Source organism: Podarcis liolepis (genome assembly GCF_965112155.1).
Source record: "Podarcis liolepis genome assembly, chromosome: 2".
NCBI classification, from domain to species: Eukaryota; Metazoa; Chordata; class Lepidosauria; order Squamata; family Lacertidae; genus Podarcis; species Podarcis liolepis.
Window position 1 is genome coordinate 124,895,069 of NC_139555.1, and position 20,604 is coordinate 124,915,672.

The following is a 20,604-nucleotide window of genomic DNA, read 5'->3' on the forward strand; positions in this document are numbered from 1 at the left end:
CTAACAGTACATTGTATCTTTCATTATACTTACTATTATGAGACATTACCTTCATTGCTTTAATACATATATGTACAACTTTCCATACAAACACCAGAACATCAAATACACTCCATGCATTTACAATGGATTTTTCCCTATATGAGTTTGTTGATATGAGGGACAAAGTGAACTCTGTGGGGAAAACTTGGCACACTCCATAAAACTAAATGGGTTCTTCCCTGCGAGAGCCCATAGGTGTTTATTAATAACTCTGTTATAATTGAAGTACTTCCCACACTCCAGTCATTTAAATGGTTTCTCACCCATGTGAGTTTGATGGTGTCTTGTAAGAGTTCCACTCTGAAAGAAACACTTCGCACAATCCATACATTTAAATGGTTTCTCCCCTGTATGAGTTTGTAGATGTCTTGTAAGTTTTCTACCTTCACTGAAGCCCTTCCCACAATTCTTACATTTAAATGGTTTCTCCCGGTGTGACTTTGCCAGTACACATTGAGTTTCCTACTACAAATGAAGCACTCTCCACACTCCATTTATATGGTTTCTCCCGCGTGAGGCCGTTGATGTACAGCAAGTTTTCGCCCTTGACTGAAACCCTTCCCACACTCCAAACATTTATATGGTTTCTCCTGTGTGAGTCCGTTGATGTACAGTTGTCACGAAAACAGAGTTAAGTCCCTTTTCACCTTTATCATAGTGTTTTCAAGAAAAACAAAATGATACAATTCTCTTCAGATTACCAATCTTTATTGATTAACAAGTAATAAGCAATAAGGACTCATTCATTCATCACTCATTCATCAATCAATCATATTTTTAGTTTTCAGATTGTCCTACTTCACCCAGGCATGCTATCATCCTGTTTATGTCATATTTTTGCCCAATTATTTTTGTCCATCCTGATTTCGCCTGGTCCACTGGCTAACTCAATAATTCTTCATCTTCCATTTAATCATTTCTTTATCTTGTCTTCAGAGTCATAGTGCCATCTGATCCCACTCACTTCAGACACTTCTCCATTCATATCCTCCATTCATATCATTAAGCATACTAAATATATCATCAGTTATACCATGAGATCACTTGTGGTCCTCACAGACAATCCCTGATTGACTATTCCTATGATTGAATAAAGACATTTCACTAAACCACATATATTCTTTAAGAAATTAACTATATATCTGAACATTAGTATTAATATTGTGTCATTCATTACATATAAATGTTACATTAGTTACATATAAACGTTACATCAATGCTGTTGTTTGATACCCTGGGAAACTCAAAACCAACTATTTTGAAAGAACACCCTTAATACTAACATAGAAACTTTATTCATACAGAGTTTATGGGAAACGCCTTTTCAGCCTCACACAGTAAGTTTTCCCCTTGACTGAAACCCTTCCCACACTCCAAAGATTTAAATGGTTTCTCCCCTGTGTGAGTTCGTTGATGTCTTGTAAGAGCTCCAGTCCGACAGAAGCTCTTCCCACATTCCAAACATTTAAATGGTTTCTGACCTGTGTGAGTTCGTAGATGTATTGTAAGAGCTCCATTCTGACTGAAGCTCTTCCCACATTCCAAGCATTTAAATGGTTTCTCGCCTGTGTGAGTTCGTTGATGTAAAGTAAGGTTTCCATTCTGACTGAAACTACTTCCGCACTCCATACATTTAAATGGTTTCTCGCCTTTGTGAGTTCGTAGATGTGTTGCAAGAGCTCCATTCTGACTGAAGCTCTTCCCACATTCCAAACATTTAAATGGTTTCTCACCTGTGTGAGTTCGTAGATGTGTTGTAAGGGCTCCATTCTGACTGAAGCTCTTCCCACATTCCAAGCATTTAAATGGTTTCTCGCCTGTGTGAGTTCGTTGATGTAAAGTAAGGTTTCCATTCTGACTGAAACTACTTCCGCACTCCATACATTTAAATGGTTTCTCGCCTTTGTGAGTTCGTAGATGTGTTGCAAGAGCTCCAGTCCAACAGAAGCTCTTCCCACATTCCAAGCATTTAAACGGTTTCTCCCCTGTGTGAGTTCGTTGATGTTTTGTAAGAGCTCCTCTCTCAATGAAACCCTTACCACACTCCATACATTTAAATGGTTTCTCGCCTGTGTGAGTTCGTTGATGTCTTGTAAGTTTTCCCATATCCCTGAAGCTCTTCCTACAGTCCATACATTGAAATGGGTTCTCCCCTGTGTGAGTCCGTTGATGTACGGTAAGTTTTCCCCTTTGACTGAAACCCTTCCCACACTCCATACATTTAAATGGTTTCTCCCCTGCGTTAGTTTGTAGTTGTGTGCTAAGGTGTTCACTCACGCTGAAGTACTTTACAGATGGCCCCTCAAAATTCTGATTGCCTTCTCCATCACCTGGTTTAAAGGGGGGGGGGGAGAGATACTGTTAAGTATTCAAGAAAAACAACAAGAGAACTTAAGATACAGCAAGACCAATCAGCACTTTCTCTTATTTTAACACCTCCAGCCTTCCTCCCTCTCCTATGAACCAAATTTTTGGGAAAGGAAAGGAAATCTGAAAATAATCTCCAGAAACCTTAGTATCCAGTTCTACCTTCAACTCGCATGTAACACTGAGCACCAGGAGATATCTTCTATGCTGAGGTGAGGCATCTATGGCCCTCCAGATGTGGTTGGACTCGAAGTACCATCAGCCAAACTAAAGAAGTCCAATGACCAGGGCTGATGGGAGTTGTAGTGCAGCAACCTCTGGAGGGACACACTTTCTCCATCTTACCCCTCTTGTGAAATTGCTATGACTCTGTATACAGTTTTCTCCTTCCTCCCTGATCTGTAATATCTGGCTGATACATTCCAGGAAACTGTTCACATCACCTAAACCTGCACCAGGGTGCTGGAGAAGATGGGCCCTCGTTCTGATCCAAACGGGATCTTTTTATATTTGTACACACTGAAAGGAGACATACAAAGGCACAGCCTCACAGCAAAGTGGAAGTATGTACCTCTCAATTGGTCCAGGACAACATCCCTGTATTTTTCTGTTCCAAGCGAGGAGGTGAGCTCAGATCTGAATATCAGAGTCTCTGCTATGTGGAATAAGTAAAGCAGAAATGTTGTTTATGTCATATGTGGCTGTAAAAATATTTAAAAATATTAATCTTGTGAAACAAAGACAGCAAAGTATTTGGTGGCCTATTAAAAGCTAATAAATAACACAGACCAGGAAGGCTCATGGCTGTGACTCTCCTTGTAGATTCTACATAGGTTTTGAACAGTTGTCTACTGACAAAAGTACAGCATTGCTATAAACTACAATCTTCAACATCAACTTCAGTGGGCTGGTCATGTTGTTCGGATTCCTGAATATTGCCTTCAAAAGAAACCACTCAATTCCCAATTTAAGAATGGAAAGAGAAATACCGAAGGACAATGAAAGAGGTTTAAAGATGCTCTCAAGCCAAATCTAAAGAAATGCAGTATAAGCACAGAAAATTGGGAAACACTGGCCTGCGATTGCTCCAGATAGAAAATATCCTTTACCAAAGGTGTAATGGACTTTGAAGAAACACAAACTCCGGACGAAAGGGACAAACAAACTAAGAGGAAAGTACATTTGGCAAACCCTCACTGTAATTAACTCCTGCCTGGAAACCTATGTCCCCACTATGGAAGGATGTGTGGATCCAGAATTAGATTCCACAGTCCCTTACGGACACACCATTAAGACCGTGTTCATGGATGACAATCTTACTCGGCTACGATACAGCATGAATAAATGGCTCAAACAGCAGATTCACAGCTCCAACGTCTAACAGCCAAGAGAGATAAAAATCTGCCCTTACCTAAAGAGGCCACCATCTCATAATTCTCCTCCATGACTTCCTTGTGCAGAGCTCTTTGGCCAGGATCCAGCAGAGCCCACTCCTCCTCCGTGAAAAACACAGCCACCTCCTCAAAGGTCAAGAGGGCCTGGAAAAAGAAGAGGAAGAAAACAGAGCTTCTCTTAGATCCCCATCATTCCCACTCAACACGGAGGGAAGCTGGGTGGTCCCATCTGTGCCTCTTCCCTCCTCCCTGCTCCCATTGCTCTTTCCCTACCTGAGGAAGCTGCCTGGCTCCTCTTTCCACTCCATCTTTAAGAGACCGTTCAGAGGGGGGCTCGGAGGCCATTGTGCTGACAGTGGAAAAGACGGAGGAGGAGGAGGAATCATAAACCAGGCCACTTCTGGGACTCTCTCAGCTGTTCCCACGATGCACTTCAACACAGGGATAACAATGCAAAAATTTATTATTATTATTATTATTATTAGAATCTATATACCGCCCTATACCCTGAGGTCTCAGGGCAGTTTACAGAAAGGCAGGTTTATTTAGGGTGGGACACATTTACACAGGCAGCATTAATATTCACAATGAAATATAAATTACTAACGGATACCAAAGGTAGGGGCGGCTTCTCCCTGCCAGATTTACGATTATATTATATTGTGAGGTGTCTTACTTATGCTGGCTTAGAGAATGGATAATATTGGAATAAGCAGATATATTAGACCTTGAAGGTCAGGAGAATAGGTTTGGTTGACATGCATTTTTATGGGGGGGGATGTATATATATACACACACACACCATTATACATATACATATACATATATATATATATATATACATACAGTGGTACCTCGCAAGACGTATGCCTCGCAAGACAAAAAACTCGCTAGACGAAAGGTTTTTCCGTTTTCGAGTTGCCTCGCAAGACGAATTTCCCTATGGGCTTGCTTCACAAGACGAAAACGTCTCGCGACTTTGTTTCCTTTTTCTTAAAACCGTTAAAACAAAGGGTGCTTAGCTTGAACAGCTGCAGTTGCGACTTGACTTCGAGGAGCAACTGTTAGCACGTGGTTTTGTAGCCTTTTCTCAGACTTTGCTCACTTTTGAAGCTTTTCCAAAACTTTTCCAGAACTTCTCTTGCATCCATTTGGTAAGTTAAACTTTTAAAACTTTTTTTTGGGGGGGTTGGATTTTGGGTTGGGGTGTTTGGGATTCAAGGACTTGGTGTCGTGGGGGGGGGTTGCGATAATCTGGGAGCTTATGGGCCTTTTTTGGGAATTTTTATAATTTTTTGTGACCACTGGGCCAGTTTGTTTTTTTTCAAAAAAAATTTCCTGAGTTTGAATTTCTGAGTGCTGGCTGGCTGGGGGAACAGTTGGAGAGGTTTCTGCAGGAATCTGGGAGCTTGTGGGCCTTTTTTTTGGGAATTTTGATGATTTTCTGTGACCACTGGGCCAGTTTGTTTTTTTTTCAAATTTTTTTCCTGAGTTTGAATTTCTGAGTGCTGGCTGGCTGGGGGAACAGTTGGAGAGGTTTCTGCAGGAATCTGGGACCATTGAGCCATGTTGTTATTTTTTGAAATTTTTTTTTTGTCTGGGTGGGGGAACAGTTGGGGAGGGGTTTGCAGCAGTTGGGGAGGGGCTGGGGGAGCAGTTGGGGAGGGGTTTGCAATTTCTGTGTGGTGGGTGGGTGGTTGTCTGTGGGAACAGTTGAGGTTTTTGAAGGCATTGGTGATTTTTGAAGCTTTTCCAAAACTTATTTTGCAGCCATTTGAGGTTTCTGAAGACTTCGGTGATTGATTGTTGAAGCTTTTCCAGAACTTCTCTTGCATCCATTTGGTAAGTTAAACTTTTAAATTTTTTTTGGTGGGTTTTGGATTTTGGATTTTGGGTTGGGGCTTTTGGGATTCAAGGACTTGGTTCTGGGTTTTAATTTCTGTGTGGTGGGTGGCTGGGTGCTTTTGAATTTTTTGGATTTGAAGCACATCACTGATTTTTTTTTCTTTTTCTGAGTTTACGAAGGTAAGAGCTGTGCTGCCATGGGACCCAAGAAGACTGCTGCTGCGGTGGCCGGCGAGAGGAAGAAGGAGAAGGTGACGCTGGAAATGAAGAAGGAGATCATCCGGAAGCACGACGGCGGAATGCGTGTGACGGACATCGCCAGGGAGTACGGGAGGAATCCATCAACCATCGGGACCATCCTGAAGATGAGGGAGAAGATCCTGGCGACTGATGCAGCCAAGGGAGTCACCAGGATCGTGAAGAACCGCCCAGCTGTTCTGGAGGAGGTCGAGAAGTTGCTGCTCATCTGGATAGAAGAGAAGCAGCGTGCAGGGGACACAGTGTCTGAGGCCGTCATTTGTGAGAAGGCCAAGGCCTTGCACGCTGACCTCATCCGGGAACAGCCAGGAACCTCAGGCGAGCCAGAAGTCTTCAAGGCAAGCAGAGGTTGGTTTGAACGGTTCAAGACAAGATCTGGCATCCACAGCGTGGTCAGGCATGGAGAGGCTGCCAGTTCTGATGTTCCTGCGGCTGAAGACTTTGCAGCGGAGTTCCAGGAGGAAGCAACTGAGGAATGGCTGTCCTCCAAAGAACTGAGGAACATTTGCCTGAAGTGGAAGGATGTGCAGGCTTTTGCACAGCGGCACCACCCTGACAAGCACGTGGCACGTGACCTTGCGAACACTTTTGATACGAGGGTCATGTCACCTTTCAGGGAGGTGCTGAAAAGGCGGATGAAGCAGCAGACTATGGACAGGTTCTTGAGCAAGAAGCAAAGAGTGGAAGAGGAGCCTTCTTCGAGTGGTCCCCCAGAGTCTTAGAAAATGTACTGTATACTTTGTTGATTTTTAAATGTTTTTCTGTCATGTTTATAAAGTTAATTTATTTTCCCTTCAATTTTTGAACTGCTCTTTACAGTATGTGTGACTTTAAAGAGCAGTTAATAAACTGTTGTTGTACCAAATTTGGCTTTGTTTGGACTTTTTTTGACCATAGGAACGCATTAATTGATTTTCAATGCATTCCTATGGGATTTCGTGATTCGCAAGACGAAAAATTCGCTAGACGACAAAACTTGCGGAACGAATTAATTTCGTCTTGCGGGGCACCACTGTATATACATATAGACTAAAGGAAGTAAACCAGGCACCAGATCTCCTGTGGGTCCCTTCCAGGAAGTACAAGGCAGGAAACTGGAAGGATGTAATCCTTTCTACAGGGACTTTATAATACTATAAGCTGCCTCATTCTTTAGGGAACCTTCAGCTTCGGATTGTAAAGTTCTAGGATCAAATCCCAAACTCTTAATGAAGCTTCGCAGAAAGCATTACGGTCAGTACGTCTGCAGACCTCGCTCTTCCTTTCCCCCGAACAGCCATCCAGGAAACCAGTTTCTGACCCTTTGATACATTTAGAATACTGTATAGAAAATAAGGGAAACTCCTAAAGCTGCAGTTGGAAGAAAAGCAACATCTAGAGGGCACCAGGGTGCAGAAGCTCCCTCCAAGGGGAGCAGATGAAATATTTAGAGCACTCTATGCGCTAACATGGATTCTTGTAGGGATGATCGCAAAGTGGGGTCCGGAGGGAGCACACTCCCCACCAGCAGGCAGCCACTGTCTGCCTGCACGCGTGACCTTGGGGTGCGGGGCACACTCCCCCCCCCCGACAAGCCACAGCTGTCTGAACATCGTTCCCTCTGTCTAACCTTTTGCGGTCCCAGTAGTCTGCGGTGTCCTGTCTATAACCTTTGTCTCTGAGACCTTTTGTCTCCTTCGTCATACACTGCGCGGTGGAAACAGGTGCCAAAATAACCTTGTACCACCCCACGATCTCGGGATCGGAAGATGTGTAAAGGTCACAGCCCAAAATGTATCTGCCTGGTTTGCATATTTGCGTCAATAAAAGGAGGCTCCACTTCAGATTGTCTGTCACTTCAGATTGTAGTTTAGGAGACAGAAATACAAAGTTTAGTGGCTTATGGCCCCCTAGTCCTTCCTCTTAGGAACGTGTGTGTGTGTGTGTGTGAGTGTGTGTGTGTGTGTGTGTACCTTTTATCTTCCCTATACAGTGAGAAAGTACAGGGATGAGGCATCCTCCCGGAGCATGGGGATGTGAGACTGGGTCTCCCTGGTCAAGGCCCAGCACCTGAACTGCAGGGTGTGGAGCCTCAGACCCTGGGGCTAAATTGGTCTTCAAGTCCCCCCTCTTTCTCTCTCTGGCCCTCGGGAATTTCCCCAGCGCCACACCCTCTTTCCAAGGCTTCCCAGCTGCCCCTGGGCGGCTTTTGTGTGGCTTGAAAAAATCCCTGGAAGGCCGGCATTCCCTTGACAAAGCTCAGAGTCAGCCCCATAGCTCCACCAATTCTGTCCTCTGGCCCTGCCCATCAATGGAAAGTGGACCCTGGAAGGCTGCTCAGCAGCGAATGTGGCCCTCAGGCTGGAGAAAGGTCTCTGTTCCAAACACTAAACTGGCAGTAATCCTGGCCCACCTTGCAGGGTTCTTGTGTGAGCATTGCCCAGGTGGTGGGCTTTAGGGCCTATAGTGTTAGAAGACCCTCCTGGCAACCTGGATGGGGACGAGGCCAGGCAGGAGTGAGGCTGCCAGAAACGGCAGAAAAAGTCCCTCAGCACCTCTGCGCTGGGCCAATCCTGCAAGACAGGCCAGATCTCCCACCCTTGGGGCTTATTTTCTCCTTCCCGACAAAGTCCCAAGAGGATGTCTGGAGAAGCCTCTTTTTGGAAAGAAAGAGCATCAAAATCTGCAGGGGTGGTGGTGGTGGTAATCAGTTTCCTCCCCCTCCCCCTTTCCCCCAAGGCCAGCTGGGGAGGGGGCATTTCTTTAATTCCTCCAGTCTTGGCCTTGAAGGTGTTTAAAGGGCTCCTGAGATCTTGATCACTTTCAAATGCTGCCATCCATGGACCCATTTCCCTTGCCAAGCAGGAGGGAAACTGATGAGGTGCTTTTTCATGCTTCAGGGAATGAAAAATGCCTCTTCCCTCCAGTTTTGGGGCACAAAGGCAGCACAGCAGACACCCCCCCCCCAACTGCACCCCCAACATGGGAAACCCAACAAGGCTCTTTCCTTTGTGCCAAAGCAACCTCAGCCAGCCAGACTAGGATTTCTGAAAGGGGGGCTGGGGGGCCTCCCCCTTCCCAAGAAGCAAATCCTTGTTTCCTTTTGCTTCCTTCTCACATCAGCCTCTTTCTTACTCAGGAAGCTCCCGAGGACAGTGTCAAGGGAACTGTCCACCTCTCACCCCCCACCCAACTCAAAATCTCCCCCCTCTCTCCTAATCCAGAGGTGACCCTGTTCTCCAGCTGCTTCCACTTCCTCTCCCCTGCTTGCCCCCCCCCATCTCCGCCCCACTGAGGCAGGGGCTTCAGCAGCAGATTTCGGAGGGGGGAGCAGATCAGGGTCCTGGAGGAGCTCACCCCTCCCCTCCCGCCCAGACCGGCTCCCTGACGCAGGAGGCAGAGCCTGGGGGGAGCGATGGGGGGGAAGGAGTGGGGCAGCAGTGAGAAGGGAGATGGAGGCTATTAAACAGAGAGGAGCATCACTAGGTGGAATGGGGCTGCCCCCCCCCTTTGAATGGAGGAGGACTGACCTGTGAGTCAACATGCAGAGGGTGGGGCTGCAAATCCCTTTGTAGTTAAGTTGCACTGGGGGGGGGCTTTTGTGGTTCGTCTCAAGTGTCTTCGCCCCCCTCCCCGCACCACGGGCGGCTGTCAGGATCTCTGCGCTTCAGAGAAGATCTTGCAATGCTAACCCTGTTGAGGGAGGGGTACCCCAATTTGCAACAGGATGGCCTGCATCCAGCCCCCCCTCCATGATTCCCACAGGGAAAGAGCGGAGCCCCTCCCTGCTCTCCCCTCCCCACCACTCTCCTTTCCCAGCTGCTCTGTTTATAGAATACGTGGTACCTCTTCATCCTCCTCTGCGGGCCTCTTTCTCTTCAGGGGATGTGCATGGAGACCCCTCCCCTCCAACTTTGCTTCTAGTTTCCCCCCCCCCAAAAAAACCCCACTTCCTGCCTCTCTAGGAAACGGAGCTCATTGGCCCAGAGGGAGGGATGAGTGGCAGGAGATCCGCCTCCCGCTCCCTTCAAAGAGAAATTCCCTTCCCAGCCAGCAATATCTTCTGTACAGTATATTCCCATTTACAGTGTTTAGTGAGAAATCAATGCCTTCAGTTCCTGCGAGCGGTAGCGAAAGGCGAAAAGCCTCCGCCTGGGAAGGGGTTTAGAGCCGTAACTTATGACAACCCTAAAGGCTGGTCCAGTGTCAATGGGTACCTTTTCTAAAAACCAGGAGCTGATGGAGAAAGTTAGGCTTTGTTATGGGGGGGGGGTTGCAGCTCAGTGGTAGAGCAGTTGCTTTGCATGCAGAAGGTCTCGGATTCCTATTTTCACATTTCATAGAATCCTAGAGTTGGAAGAGACCACAAGGGCCATCGAGTCCAACCCCCTGCCAAGCAGGAAAAACCATCAGAGCACTCCTGACATAAGCCTCTGCTTAAAGACCTCCAAAGTAGGAGACTCCACCACACTCCTTGGCAGCAAATTCCACTGTCAAACAGCTCTTACTGTCAGGAAGTTCTTCCTAATGTTTAGGTGGAATCTTCTTTCTTGTAGTTTGGATCCATTGCTCCGTGTCCGCTTCTCTGGAGCAGCAGAAAACAACCTTTCTCCCTCCTCTATGTGACATCCTTTTATATATTTGAACATGGCTATCATATCCCCCCTTAACCTCCTCTTCTCCAGGCTAAACATGCCCAGCTCCCTTAGCCGTTCCTCATAAGGCATTGTTTCCAGGCCTTTGACCATTTTGGTTGCCCTCCTCTGGACACGTTCCATTTGGTGGGGGTGTACCGTGGTCCATGTCTTCTGGGGGAAAGTTTTTTTTATCTGACCTCCAAAATCACTGAACAATCTATCCGTCCTAATTCCGGGGAAGACCTGTTTTCCTAGGGTGGCAGAGAAGCTCTGTATTGCCATTTATTTGGTGAGATGATCACGGGTTCAATCCCCGGCAGCGAAAGAGGAAACGCACACCTTACTTCTGAAAAGCCCCCCCCCCCCCGGGGGAAAGAGGGTGGAAGGGGTTCAGAGCAGCAACTTACAATAATATTAAAGGGTGCCCAGACCCCTCCCCACGAGTGCCGCCATAAAATATAAACAACATAGGGTGCTTTGAAGATTACTTTCCAGTATTTCTGTGTTTTCATTGTTCCTTTATTGCAATTATAAAAATGGGTTTTGTGCTGCTGTTCTTATAACAGGGAGTTGGACTAGAACAGTGTTTCCCAACCTTTTTTGGGCAAAGGCACACTTGTTTCATGAAAAAAATCTCGAGGCACACCACCATTACAGCCCCGTGACGTCAGCGCGCAGCGTCACGCCGGGAGGGACATGAATTGCTAGCAAATTACATAATCACCTCCTTGAGGGCTGGCTCATCTTCTCCGAAGGCAGAACCCCATTAATTAACAGCACAGACTCACACCATAGCCAAGACGAGGGGGAAAAACCTCAGTCATGCACATGTGGGGGCTAAATGAGGACGAAGACCGGGCAGAGAGCAGGGTTCAAATCACCCCACCTGGCCAGGACAATCCCTGGGTGCTCCCTTGGGCCACTCGCCTGACCCACCTCGCAGGGCTGTTGTTGCGAGGATAACACGGGGAGAACCACGCGCGCCCCCGGGAGCTCCTTGGAGGAGAAAGCGGGCGATGAATGCAATGCACGAAATATATGAGAGGCGACCAGGTTTTGCAGGTGAGGGGCCCCCGCCAGCCTCCGCTTCCAACACCCGGCGCAACGACGCTGAAGTTTCCCCCCGGGCTCGGCTCGGGGAGCAGCGCTGCTCCGACCCGGCTCCCCTTCGCCCTCCCGGCTCTCTCTGCTGCCCACTGGGGACCCCCCCTCACCTGCCAAGTCCGGAGCGCCGGTGGAAGTTGCATGCATGCATGCAGGGCGCTGCGTTGCCATTGCATTGCACTGCACTCCATGCAACGCCTGCACGCAGGCATTGCCTTGCACGCCCGCCAAGGGGTCTCCCCGCGGTCTGATGCATCCCCTCCGGCGCGGATGCAGCATTGCAAAAATAACCCCCCCCCCGACGCAGCCCTACCTGGGGGGCAGCCTCCGCCTCCGCCGCTCCGCCTCTGCGGGGATCCCCGGGCTCCATCCTGCCCGCCCGATCTCCGCGGGGGCGCAGGCTGGCTGCGCGGGGTCTGCGCGGAAGAGCCCCTGCCCACCCGGCCGCCGCCGCTGCGCTCATTCCATGGCCGGGAGAAGAGCTCTTCAAACAAAACGCCCGGCCCGCCAGGCCACGCTGGGAAACGTAGTTCGCGCACCCCGCGCGGGCGCGGAGCCCAAGGGCGAGGGGACTACGGATCCCGGCAGCCCCCACGCCTGGGACGGAGGGGGAGAGGCCGGGTGCAGGGATGGAGGGACGGGTGGGCGAGCGAGTGAGTGAGTGGCAGCCGCCAAGCCTTGGCCGAGAGCCAGGAAGGGCCTCCCCGGAGGAGGAGGAGGAGGGAGGCGCAGAGCGGGAGGGAGGGAGGGAACCCCAGGGGTCATCTAGTGACGGCGCCCCAATCGAAAATTTGACTTAAAAAAAAAATCTTTCGAATTTTTTAATTTTTCCTGCGGCACACCAGGCAACATCTCGCGGCACACTAGTGTGCCGTGGAACAGTGGTTGGGAAACACTGGACTAGAAGACCCTGGAGTCCCTTTCAGCTCCACACTTCTATGATTCCAGAGCCAATCCTGCGTGCTCCACTTTTCACAACTCTCCATTCCCAACTCTCTCTGCCAAAGATCAGATATCAAGTGACTCTCAGCACATGTTCACTCAAAATGACCCCTCTAGAGTTATGTTCTACAAACACCTAATGGTACATTATCTCTTTCATTATACATGCTATTATGAGACATTACCTTCATTGCTTTAATACATATATGTACAACTTTCCATACAAACACCAGAACATCAAATACACTCCATGCATTTACAATGGATTTTTCCATATATGAGTTTGTTGATGTGAGGGACAAAGTGAACTCTGTGGGGAAAACTTGGCACACTCCATAAAACTAAATGGGTTCTTCCCTGTGAGAGCCCATAGGTGTTTATTAATAACTCCGTTATAATTGAAGCACTTCCCACACTCCATTCATTTAAATGGTTTCTCACCCATGCGAGTTTGTTGATGTCTTGTAAGAGTTCCACTCTGAAAGAAACCCTTCGCACAATCCATACATTTAAATGGTTTCTCCCCTGTATGAGTTTGTAGATGTCTTGTAAGTTTTCTACCCTCACTGAAGCGCTTCCCACAATTCTTACATTTAAATGGTTTCTCCCGGTGTGACTTTGTCAGTGCACAATGAGCTTCCTACTACAAATGAAGCACTCTCCACACTCGGTTTATATGGTTTCTCCCGCGTGAGGCCGTTGATGTAGTTAGTTTTCCCCCTTGACTGAAACCCTTCCCACACTCCAAACATTTATATGGTTTCTCCCCTGTGTGAGTCCGTTGATGTACAGTAAGTTTCCCTCTTTCACTGAAGCTTTTTCCACCCTCCATACATCTAAATGGTTTCTCTCCTGTGTGATGTACAGTTGTCACAAAAACAGAGTTAAGACCCTTTTCACCTTTATCATAGTGTTTTCAAGAAAGTGACACAATTCTCTTCAGATTACCACCCTTTATTGATTAACAAGTAATAAGCAATAAGGACTCATTCATTCACTACTCATTCATTGATCATATTTTTTATTTTTCAGGTTGTCCTACTTCACCCAGACATGCTGTCATCCTGCTTATGTCATATTTTCGCCCAATTATTTTTGTCCATCCTGTTATCGCCAGGTCCACTGGCTAACTCAATAATTCTTCATCTTCCATTTAATCATTTCTTTATCTTGTCTTCAGAGTCATAGTGCCATCTGATCCCACTCACTTCAGACACTTCTCCATTCATATCCTCCATTCATACCATTAAGCATACTAAATATATCCTCAATTATACCATGAGATCACTTGTGGTCCTCACAGACAATCCCTGATTGACTATTCCTATGATTGAATAAAGACATTTCACTAAACCACATATATTCTTTAAGAAATTAACTATATATCTGAACATTAGTATTAATATTGTGTCATTCATTACATATAAATGTTACATTAGTTACATATAAATGTTACATCAATGCTGTTGTTTGATACCCTGGGAAAATCAAAACCAACTATTTTGAAAGAACACCCTTAATACTAACTTAAAAACTTTATTCATACGGAGTTTATGGGAAACGCCTTTTCAGCCTCACACAGTAAGTTTTCCCCTTGACTGAAACCCTTCCCACACTCCAAATATTTAAATGGTTTCTCCCGTGTGAGTTCGTTGATGTCTTGTAAGAACTCTATTCCAACTGAATCTCTTCCCACATTCCAAACATTTATATGGTTTCTCGCCTGTGTGAGTTCGTAGATGTGTTGCAAGACCTCCATTCTGACTGAAGCTCTTCCCACATTCCAAACATTTAAATGGTTTCTCGCCTGTGTGAGTTCGTAGATGTGTTGTAAGAGCTCCAATCTGACTGAAGCTCTTCCCACATTCCAAGCATTTAAATGGTTTCTCGCCTGTGTGAGTGCGTTGATGTATAGTAAGGTTTCCATTCTGACTGAAACTCTTTCCGCACTCCATACATTTAAATGGTTTCTCGCCTTTGTGAGTTCGTAGATGTGTTGCAAGAGCTCCAGTCTGACAGAAGCTCTTCCCACATTCCAAACATTTAAATGGTTTCTCACCTGTGTGAGTTCGTTGATGTTTTGTAAGAGCTCCTCTCTCAATGAAACCCTTCCCACACTCTATACATTTAAATGGTTTCTCGCCTGTGTGAGTTCGTTGATGTTTTGTAAGAGCTCCTCTCTCAATGAAACAATTCCCACACTCCATACATTTAAATGGTTTCTCCCCGGTGTGACTTTGTCGGTGCACAATGAGTCTCCCCCCTTCACTGAAACCCTTCCCACACTCCAAACATTTATATGGTTTCTCCCCTGTGTGAGTTCTTCGATGTATAGTAAGGTGTGAACACCGACTGAAACCCTTCCCACATTCCATACATTTAAATGGTTTCTCTCCCGTGTGAGTTCGTTGATGTTGGGTAAGGCTTCCATTTTCACTGAAGCTCATTCCGCACTCCATACAATGAAATGGTTTCTCCCCTGTGTGATTCCGTTGATGTACAGTAAGTTTTCTCCTTTGACTGAAAACCTTCCCACACTCCAAACATTGAAAAGGTTTCTCCCCTGTGTGATTTCTTTGATGCCCATTAAGCGTTTCCCTATGACGGAAGCTCATTCCACACTCCACACATTTATATGGTTTCTCCCCGGTGTGAATTCGTTGATGTCTTGTAAGAGTTCCACTGTCAATGAAACCTTTCAAACACTCCATACATTGAAATGGTCTCTCCCCTGTGTGAGTCCGTTGATGAACAGTAAGTTTTCCCCTTTGACTGAAAACCTTCCCACACTCCATACATTTAAATGGTTTCTCCCCTGTGTGATTTATCTGATGCATATTAAGGGATTCCCTATGATAGAAGCTCATTCCACACTCCAAACATTTATGTGGTTTCTCCCCGGTGTGAATTCGTTGATGTACTCTAAGAGCTCCACTGCCAATGAAACCCTTACCACACTCCATACATTTAAATGGTTTCTCGCCTGTGTGAGTTCGTTGATGTCTTGTAAGTTTTCCCATATCCCTGAAGCTCTTCCTACAGTCCATACATTGAAATGGGTTCTCCCCTGTGTGAGTTCGTTGATGTCTTGTAAGAGCTCCACTCTCAATGAAACTCTTCCCACACTCCATAAATTTAAAGGGTTTCTCCCCTGCGTTAGTTTGTAGTTGTGTGTTAAGGTGTTCGCTCACGCTGAAGTACTTTACAGATGGCCCCTCAAAATTCTGATTGCCTTCTCCATCACCTGGTTTAAAGTGGGGGGGGGGGGGAGAGATACAGTTAAGTATTCAAGAAAAACAACAAGAGAACTTAAGATACAGCAAGACCAATCAGCACTTTCTCTTATTTTAACACCTCCAGCCTTCCTCCCTCTCCTATGAACCAAATTTTTGGGAAAGGAAAGGAAATCTGAAAATAATCTCCAGAACCCTTAGTATCCAGTTCTACCTTCAACTCCCATGTAACACTGAGCACCAGGAGATATCTTCTATGCTGAGGTAAGGCATCTATGGCCCTCCAGATGTGGTTGGACTCTAAGTACCATCAACCCAACTAAAGAAGTCCAATGACAAGGGCTGATGGGAGTTGTAGTGCAGCAACCTCTGGATGTACACACTTTCTCCATCTTTCCCCTCCTGTGAAAATGCTACGCCTCTGTATACAGTTTTCTCCTTCCTCCCTGATCTGTAATATCTGGCTGATACATTCCAGGAAACTGTTCACATCACCTAAACCTGCATCAGGGTGCTGGAAAAGATGGGCCCTCGTTCTGATCCAAAAGGGATCTTTTTATATTCCTATACACTGAAAGGAGACATACAAAGGTACAGCCTCACAGCAAAGTGGAACTATGTACCTCTCAATTGGTCCAGGACAACATCCCTGTATTTTTCTGTTCCAAGTGAGAAGATGAGCTCAGACTTGAGTATCAGAGTCTCTGCTATTTGGAATAAGTAAAGCAGAAATGTGAAATAAGTAAAGCAGAAATGTTGTTATATAAACAGTTGCCTACTGACAAAAGTAGAGTTGCTATAAACTTCAACATCAACTTCGGTGGGCTGGTCATGTTGTTCGGATGCCTGATTATCATCTTCCAAAGCAATTACTCTATTTGCAATTTTACAATGGAAAGACAAACACCGGAGGACAATGAAAGAGGTTTAAAGACGCTCTCAAGCCAAATCTAAAGAAATGCAGTATAAGCACAGAAAATCGGGAAACACTGGCCTGCGAGTGCTCCAGTAGGAGAATATCCTTTACCAAAGGTGTAATGGACTTTTAAAGAAACACAAACTCCGGACGAAAGGGACAAACAAACTAAGAGGAAAGCATGTTTGGCAAACCCTCACTGTAATTAACTCCTGCCTGGAAACCTATGTCCCCACTGTGGAAGGATGTGTGGATCCAGAATTAGGCTCCACAGTCCCTTACGGACACACCATTAAGACCGTGTTCATGGATGACAATCTTACTCGGCTACGAGGGGTCACCAAAGTAGAAGACACAGCATGAATAAATGGCTCAAACAGCAGATTCACACCTCCCACGTCTAACAGCCAAGAGAGATAAAAATCTGCCCTTACCTAAAGAGGCCACCATCTCATAATTCTCCTCCATGACTTCCTTGTGCAGAGCTCTTTGGCCTGGATCCAGCAGAGCCCACTCCTCCTCCGTGAAAAACACAGCCACCTCCTCAAAGGACAAGAGGGCCTGGAAAAAGAAGAGGAAGAAAACAGAGCTGCTTTTAGATCCCCATCATCCCCACTCAACACAGAGGGAAGCTGGGTGGTCCCATCTGTGGCTCTTCCCTCCTCCCTGCTCCCGTTGCTCTTTCCCTACCTGAGGAAGCTGCCTGGCTCCTCTTTCCACTCCAAATCTAAGAAGAGGCCGTTCAGAGGGGGTCTCAGAGGCCATTGCGTTGCCAGTGGAAAGGACGGAGGAGGAGGAGGAATCATAAACCGGGCACTTCTGGGACTCTCTCAGCTGTTCCCATGATGCACTTCAACACAGGGATAACAAGGCAAAAATTATTATTATTATTATTATTATTATTATTATTATTATTATTATTATTATTATTATTATTATTAGAATCTATATACTGTCCTATACCCTGAGCTCTAAGGGCAGTTTACAGAAAGGCAGATTTATTTAGGGTGGGACACACATAGATAGCATTAATATTCACAATGAAATAGAAATTACTAACGAATACCAAAGATAGGGGCGGCTTCTCCCTGCCAGATTTACGATTATATTATATTATGAGGCGTCCCGCTTATGCTGGCTTAGAGAATGGATAATATTGGAAAACGCAGATATATTAAACCTTGAAGGTCAGGAGAATAGGTTTGGTTGACATGCATATTAATGGGGTGTGTGTGTATATACACACACACACACACACACACACACACACATATATATTCTAAAGGAAGTAAACCAGGGACCAGATCTCCTGTGGGTTCGTTCCAGGAAGTGCAACGCAGGGAACTGGAAGGATGTAATCCTTTCTACAGGAACTTTATAATACTGTAAGCTGTCCCAGTCTTTAGGGAACCTTCAGCTTCGGATTGTAAAGTTCTAGGATCAAATCCCAAACTCTTAATGAAGCTTCGCAGAAAGCATTATGGTCGGTACCTCTGCAGACCTCGCTTTTCCTTTCCCCCGAACAGCCATCCAGGAAACCAGTTTCTGACCCTTTGATACATTTAGAATACTGTATAGAAAATAAGGGAAACTCCTAAAGCTGCAGTTGGAAGAAAAGCAACATCTGGAGGGCACCAGGGTGCAGAAGCTCCCTCCAAGGGGAGCAGATGGAAATATTTAGAGCACTCTATGCGCTAACATGGACTGTAGTTTAGGAGACAGAAATACAAAGTTTAGTGGCTTATGGCCCCCTAGTCCTTCCTCTTAGGAACCTGTGTGTGTGTGTGTGTGTGTACCCTTTTATCTTCCCTACACTGTGAGCAAGGACAGGAGGAGAAATAATCAGGGGCATCCTCCCTGAGCATGGGGATGTGAGACTGGGTCTCCTTTGTGTAAGCCCAGCACCTGAATTGCAGGGTGTGGAATCTCCGACCCTGGGGCTAAATTGGCCCTCAAGTCCCCCCCTCTTTCTCTCTCTGGCCCTCAGGAATTTCCCCAGTGCCACACCCTCTTTCCAACGCTTCCCAGCTGCCTCCTGGGCGGCTTTTGTGTGGCTTGAAAAAATCCCTGGAAGGCCGGCATTCCCTGGACAAAGCTCAGTCACCTCCATAGCTCCACCACCTCTGTCCTCTGGCCCTGACCATCAATGGAAAGTGGCCCCTAGAAGGTTTCTCAGGAGCGAATGTGGCCCTTGGGCTGGAGAATGGTCTCCACCCCTGTTCCAAACACTAAACTGGCTGTCATCCTGGCCCACCTTGCAGGTTTCTTGTGTGAGCATTGCCCAGGTGGTGGGCTTTAGAAGACCTACAGTATTATAAGACCCTCCTGGCAACCTGGATGGGGACGAGACCAGGCAGGAGTGAGGCTGCCAGAAACGGCAGAAAAAGTCCCAGAAAGAAAGAGCCTCAAAATCTGCTGGGGGTGGTGGTAATCAGTTTCCCCCCCTCCCCCTTTTCCCCAAGTCCAGCTGGGGAGGGGGCATTTCTTTAATTCCTCCAGTCTTTGCCTTGAAGCTTTTTAAATGGCTCCTGAGACCTGGATTAGTTTCAAATGCTGTCATCCATGGACCCATTTCACTTGCTAAGCGGGAGGAAAACTGACAAGGTGCTTTTTCATGCTTTAGGAAATGAAAAATGCGCCTCTTCCCTTCAGTTTTGGGGCACAAAAGCAGCACAGCAAACCCTCCCCAACTGCACCCCCAACATGGGAAACCCAACAAGGCTTTCCTTTGTGCCAAAGCAGCTGGCCCCACTAGGATTTCTGAAAGGGGAGCGTGGGGGGGGGCTCCCCCTTCCTTTTCACGTCAGCCTCTTTCTTACTCAGGAAGCTCCGGAAGCCAATGTCAAGGGAATGTCAAGGGAACTGTCCATCTCTCACCCCCCACCCAACTCAAAATCTCCCCCCTCTCTCCTAATCCAGAGGCGACTCTGTTCTCCAGCTGCTTCCACTTCCTCTCCCCTGCTTGCCCTCCTGATCTCCGACCCACTGAGGCAGGGGCTTCAGCAGCAGATTTAGGAGTGGGGAGCAGATCAGGGTCCTGGAGGAGCAAAGCCCCCCCCTCCCGCACAGACCGGCTCCCTGACGCAGGAGGCAGAGCCAGAGGGGAGCGATGGGGGGGGGAGCAGTGAGAAGGGAGATGGAGGGTGTTAAGCAGAGAGGAGAATCACTAGGTGGAATGGGGTTGCCCCCCCCCCCTTTGAACGGAGGAGGACTGACTTCTGAGTCAACATGCACAGGGTGGGGCTGCAAATCCCTTTGTAGTTAAGTTGCACTGGGGGGGCGCCCTTTTGTGGATCGTCTCAAGCATCTTCGCCCCCGCCCACAGTCGTCCCCCCCCCCTCCACCATGGGAGCCTGGCTTGATCTCTGCGCTTCAGAGAAGATCTTGCAATGCAAACCCTGTTGGGGGAGGGCGATCCCACTTTGAAACAGGCCCCCCCCCCCGATTCTCACATGGAAAGGGCGGAGCCCCTCCCTGCTTTCTTTGCACCCCCCCCAATCCTCCCGCCTCCTTTCCCAGTCGCCCTGTTTGTAGATTCAGGGAGAGGGAAAGCAAATCCTTCTCCTACCCCCCCTCCCCAAATAACCCCCCCAATATGCGGCACCTGTTTCTCCTCTTTCCAAGTCCGCTTCTCTTCCGGGGTTGTGCATGGAGATGCCTCCCCTCCAACTTTGCTTCTACTTTGCCCCCGTCAACCCCCCCCTCACTTCCTGCCTCTCTAGGAAACGGAGCTCATTGGCCCAGAGGGAGGGGGAGGGGCAGAAGATCCGCCTCCCCCTCCCCGCAAAGAGAAATGCCCTCCCCAATTCCGGGGAAGACCTGTTTTCCTAGGGTGACCGAGAAGCTCTGTATTGCCATTTATTTGGTGAGACAGTCGCGGGTTCAAT

At 47.2% G+C, this 20,604-nt stretch overlaps 3 protein-coding genes across 8 annotated transcripts in view; all 3 read right to left on the minus strand.

Moving 5' to 3' along the window:
• LOC310701110 (uncharacterized protein) overlaps positions 1-7,242 on the minus strand; it is a 77,977-nt gene extending 70,735 nt beyond the window's left edge. Inside the window, exons 1-3 of the mRNA XM_083491399.1 lie at positions 7,148-7,242; positions 4,077-4,234; positions 3,821-3,947 (exon numbers count right to left, since the gene is read on the minus strand). Of these exons, the coding sequence (XP_083347525.1) occupies positions 3,821-3,947; positions 4,077-4,148 (199 nt within the window). The 5' untranslated portion in view covers positions 4,149-4,234; positions 7,148-7,242. The remainder of the gene's footprint in view (positions 1-3,820; positions 3,948-4,076; positions 4,235-7,147) is intronic.
• LOC310701853 (uncharacterized protein) lies at positions 42-3,733 on the minus strand. Its single transcript, XM_083493303.1, has 2 exons — positions 2,981-3,733; positions 42-2,372 (listed from the first exon to the last, which is right to left on the minus strand). Exon 2 carries the CDS (start codon positions 2,257-2,259, stop codon positions 1,339-1,341), a length of 921 nt encoding a protein of 306 aa, XP_083349429.1. The 5' UTR covers positions 2,260-2,372; positions 2,981-3,733; the 3' UTR covers positions 42-1,338.
• Positions 7,243-12,745: 5,503 nt separating the features above from the next.
• Positions 12,746-20,378, minus strand: LOC310701292 (uncharacterized protein). Of its 6 annotated transcripts, none has more exons than XM_083491971.1 (6): positions 18,209-18,294; positions 17,408-17,567; positions 17,152-17,278; positions 16,425-16,508; positions 14,628-15,812; positions 12,746-13,336 (listed from the first exon to the last, which is right to left on the minus strand). In XM_083491971.1, the coding sequence occupies exons 1-6, from the start codon at positions 18,277-18,279 to the stop codon at positions 13,212-13,214; spliced, it is 1,752 nt and encodes a 583-aa protein (XP_083348097.1). In that variant the 5' UTR covers positions 18,280-18,294; the 3' UTR covers positions 12,746-13,211. The 6 variants fall into 6 exon arrangements, with proteins under 6 accessions (XP_083348097.1, XP_083348094.1, XP_083348093.1 ...); XM_083491968.1 differs by lacking the exon at positions 12,746-13,336 and adding an exon at positions 13,729-14,543; XM_083491967.1 differs by lacking the exon at positions 12,746-13,336 and having other exon boundaries at positions 13,729-15,812; positions 16,425-16,505.
• Positions 20,379-20,604: the final 226 nt, after the last annotated feature.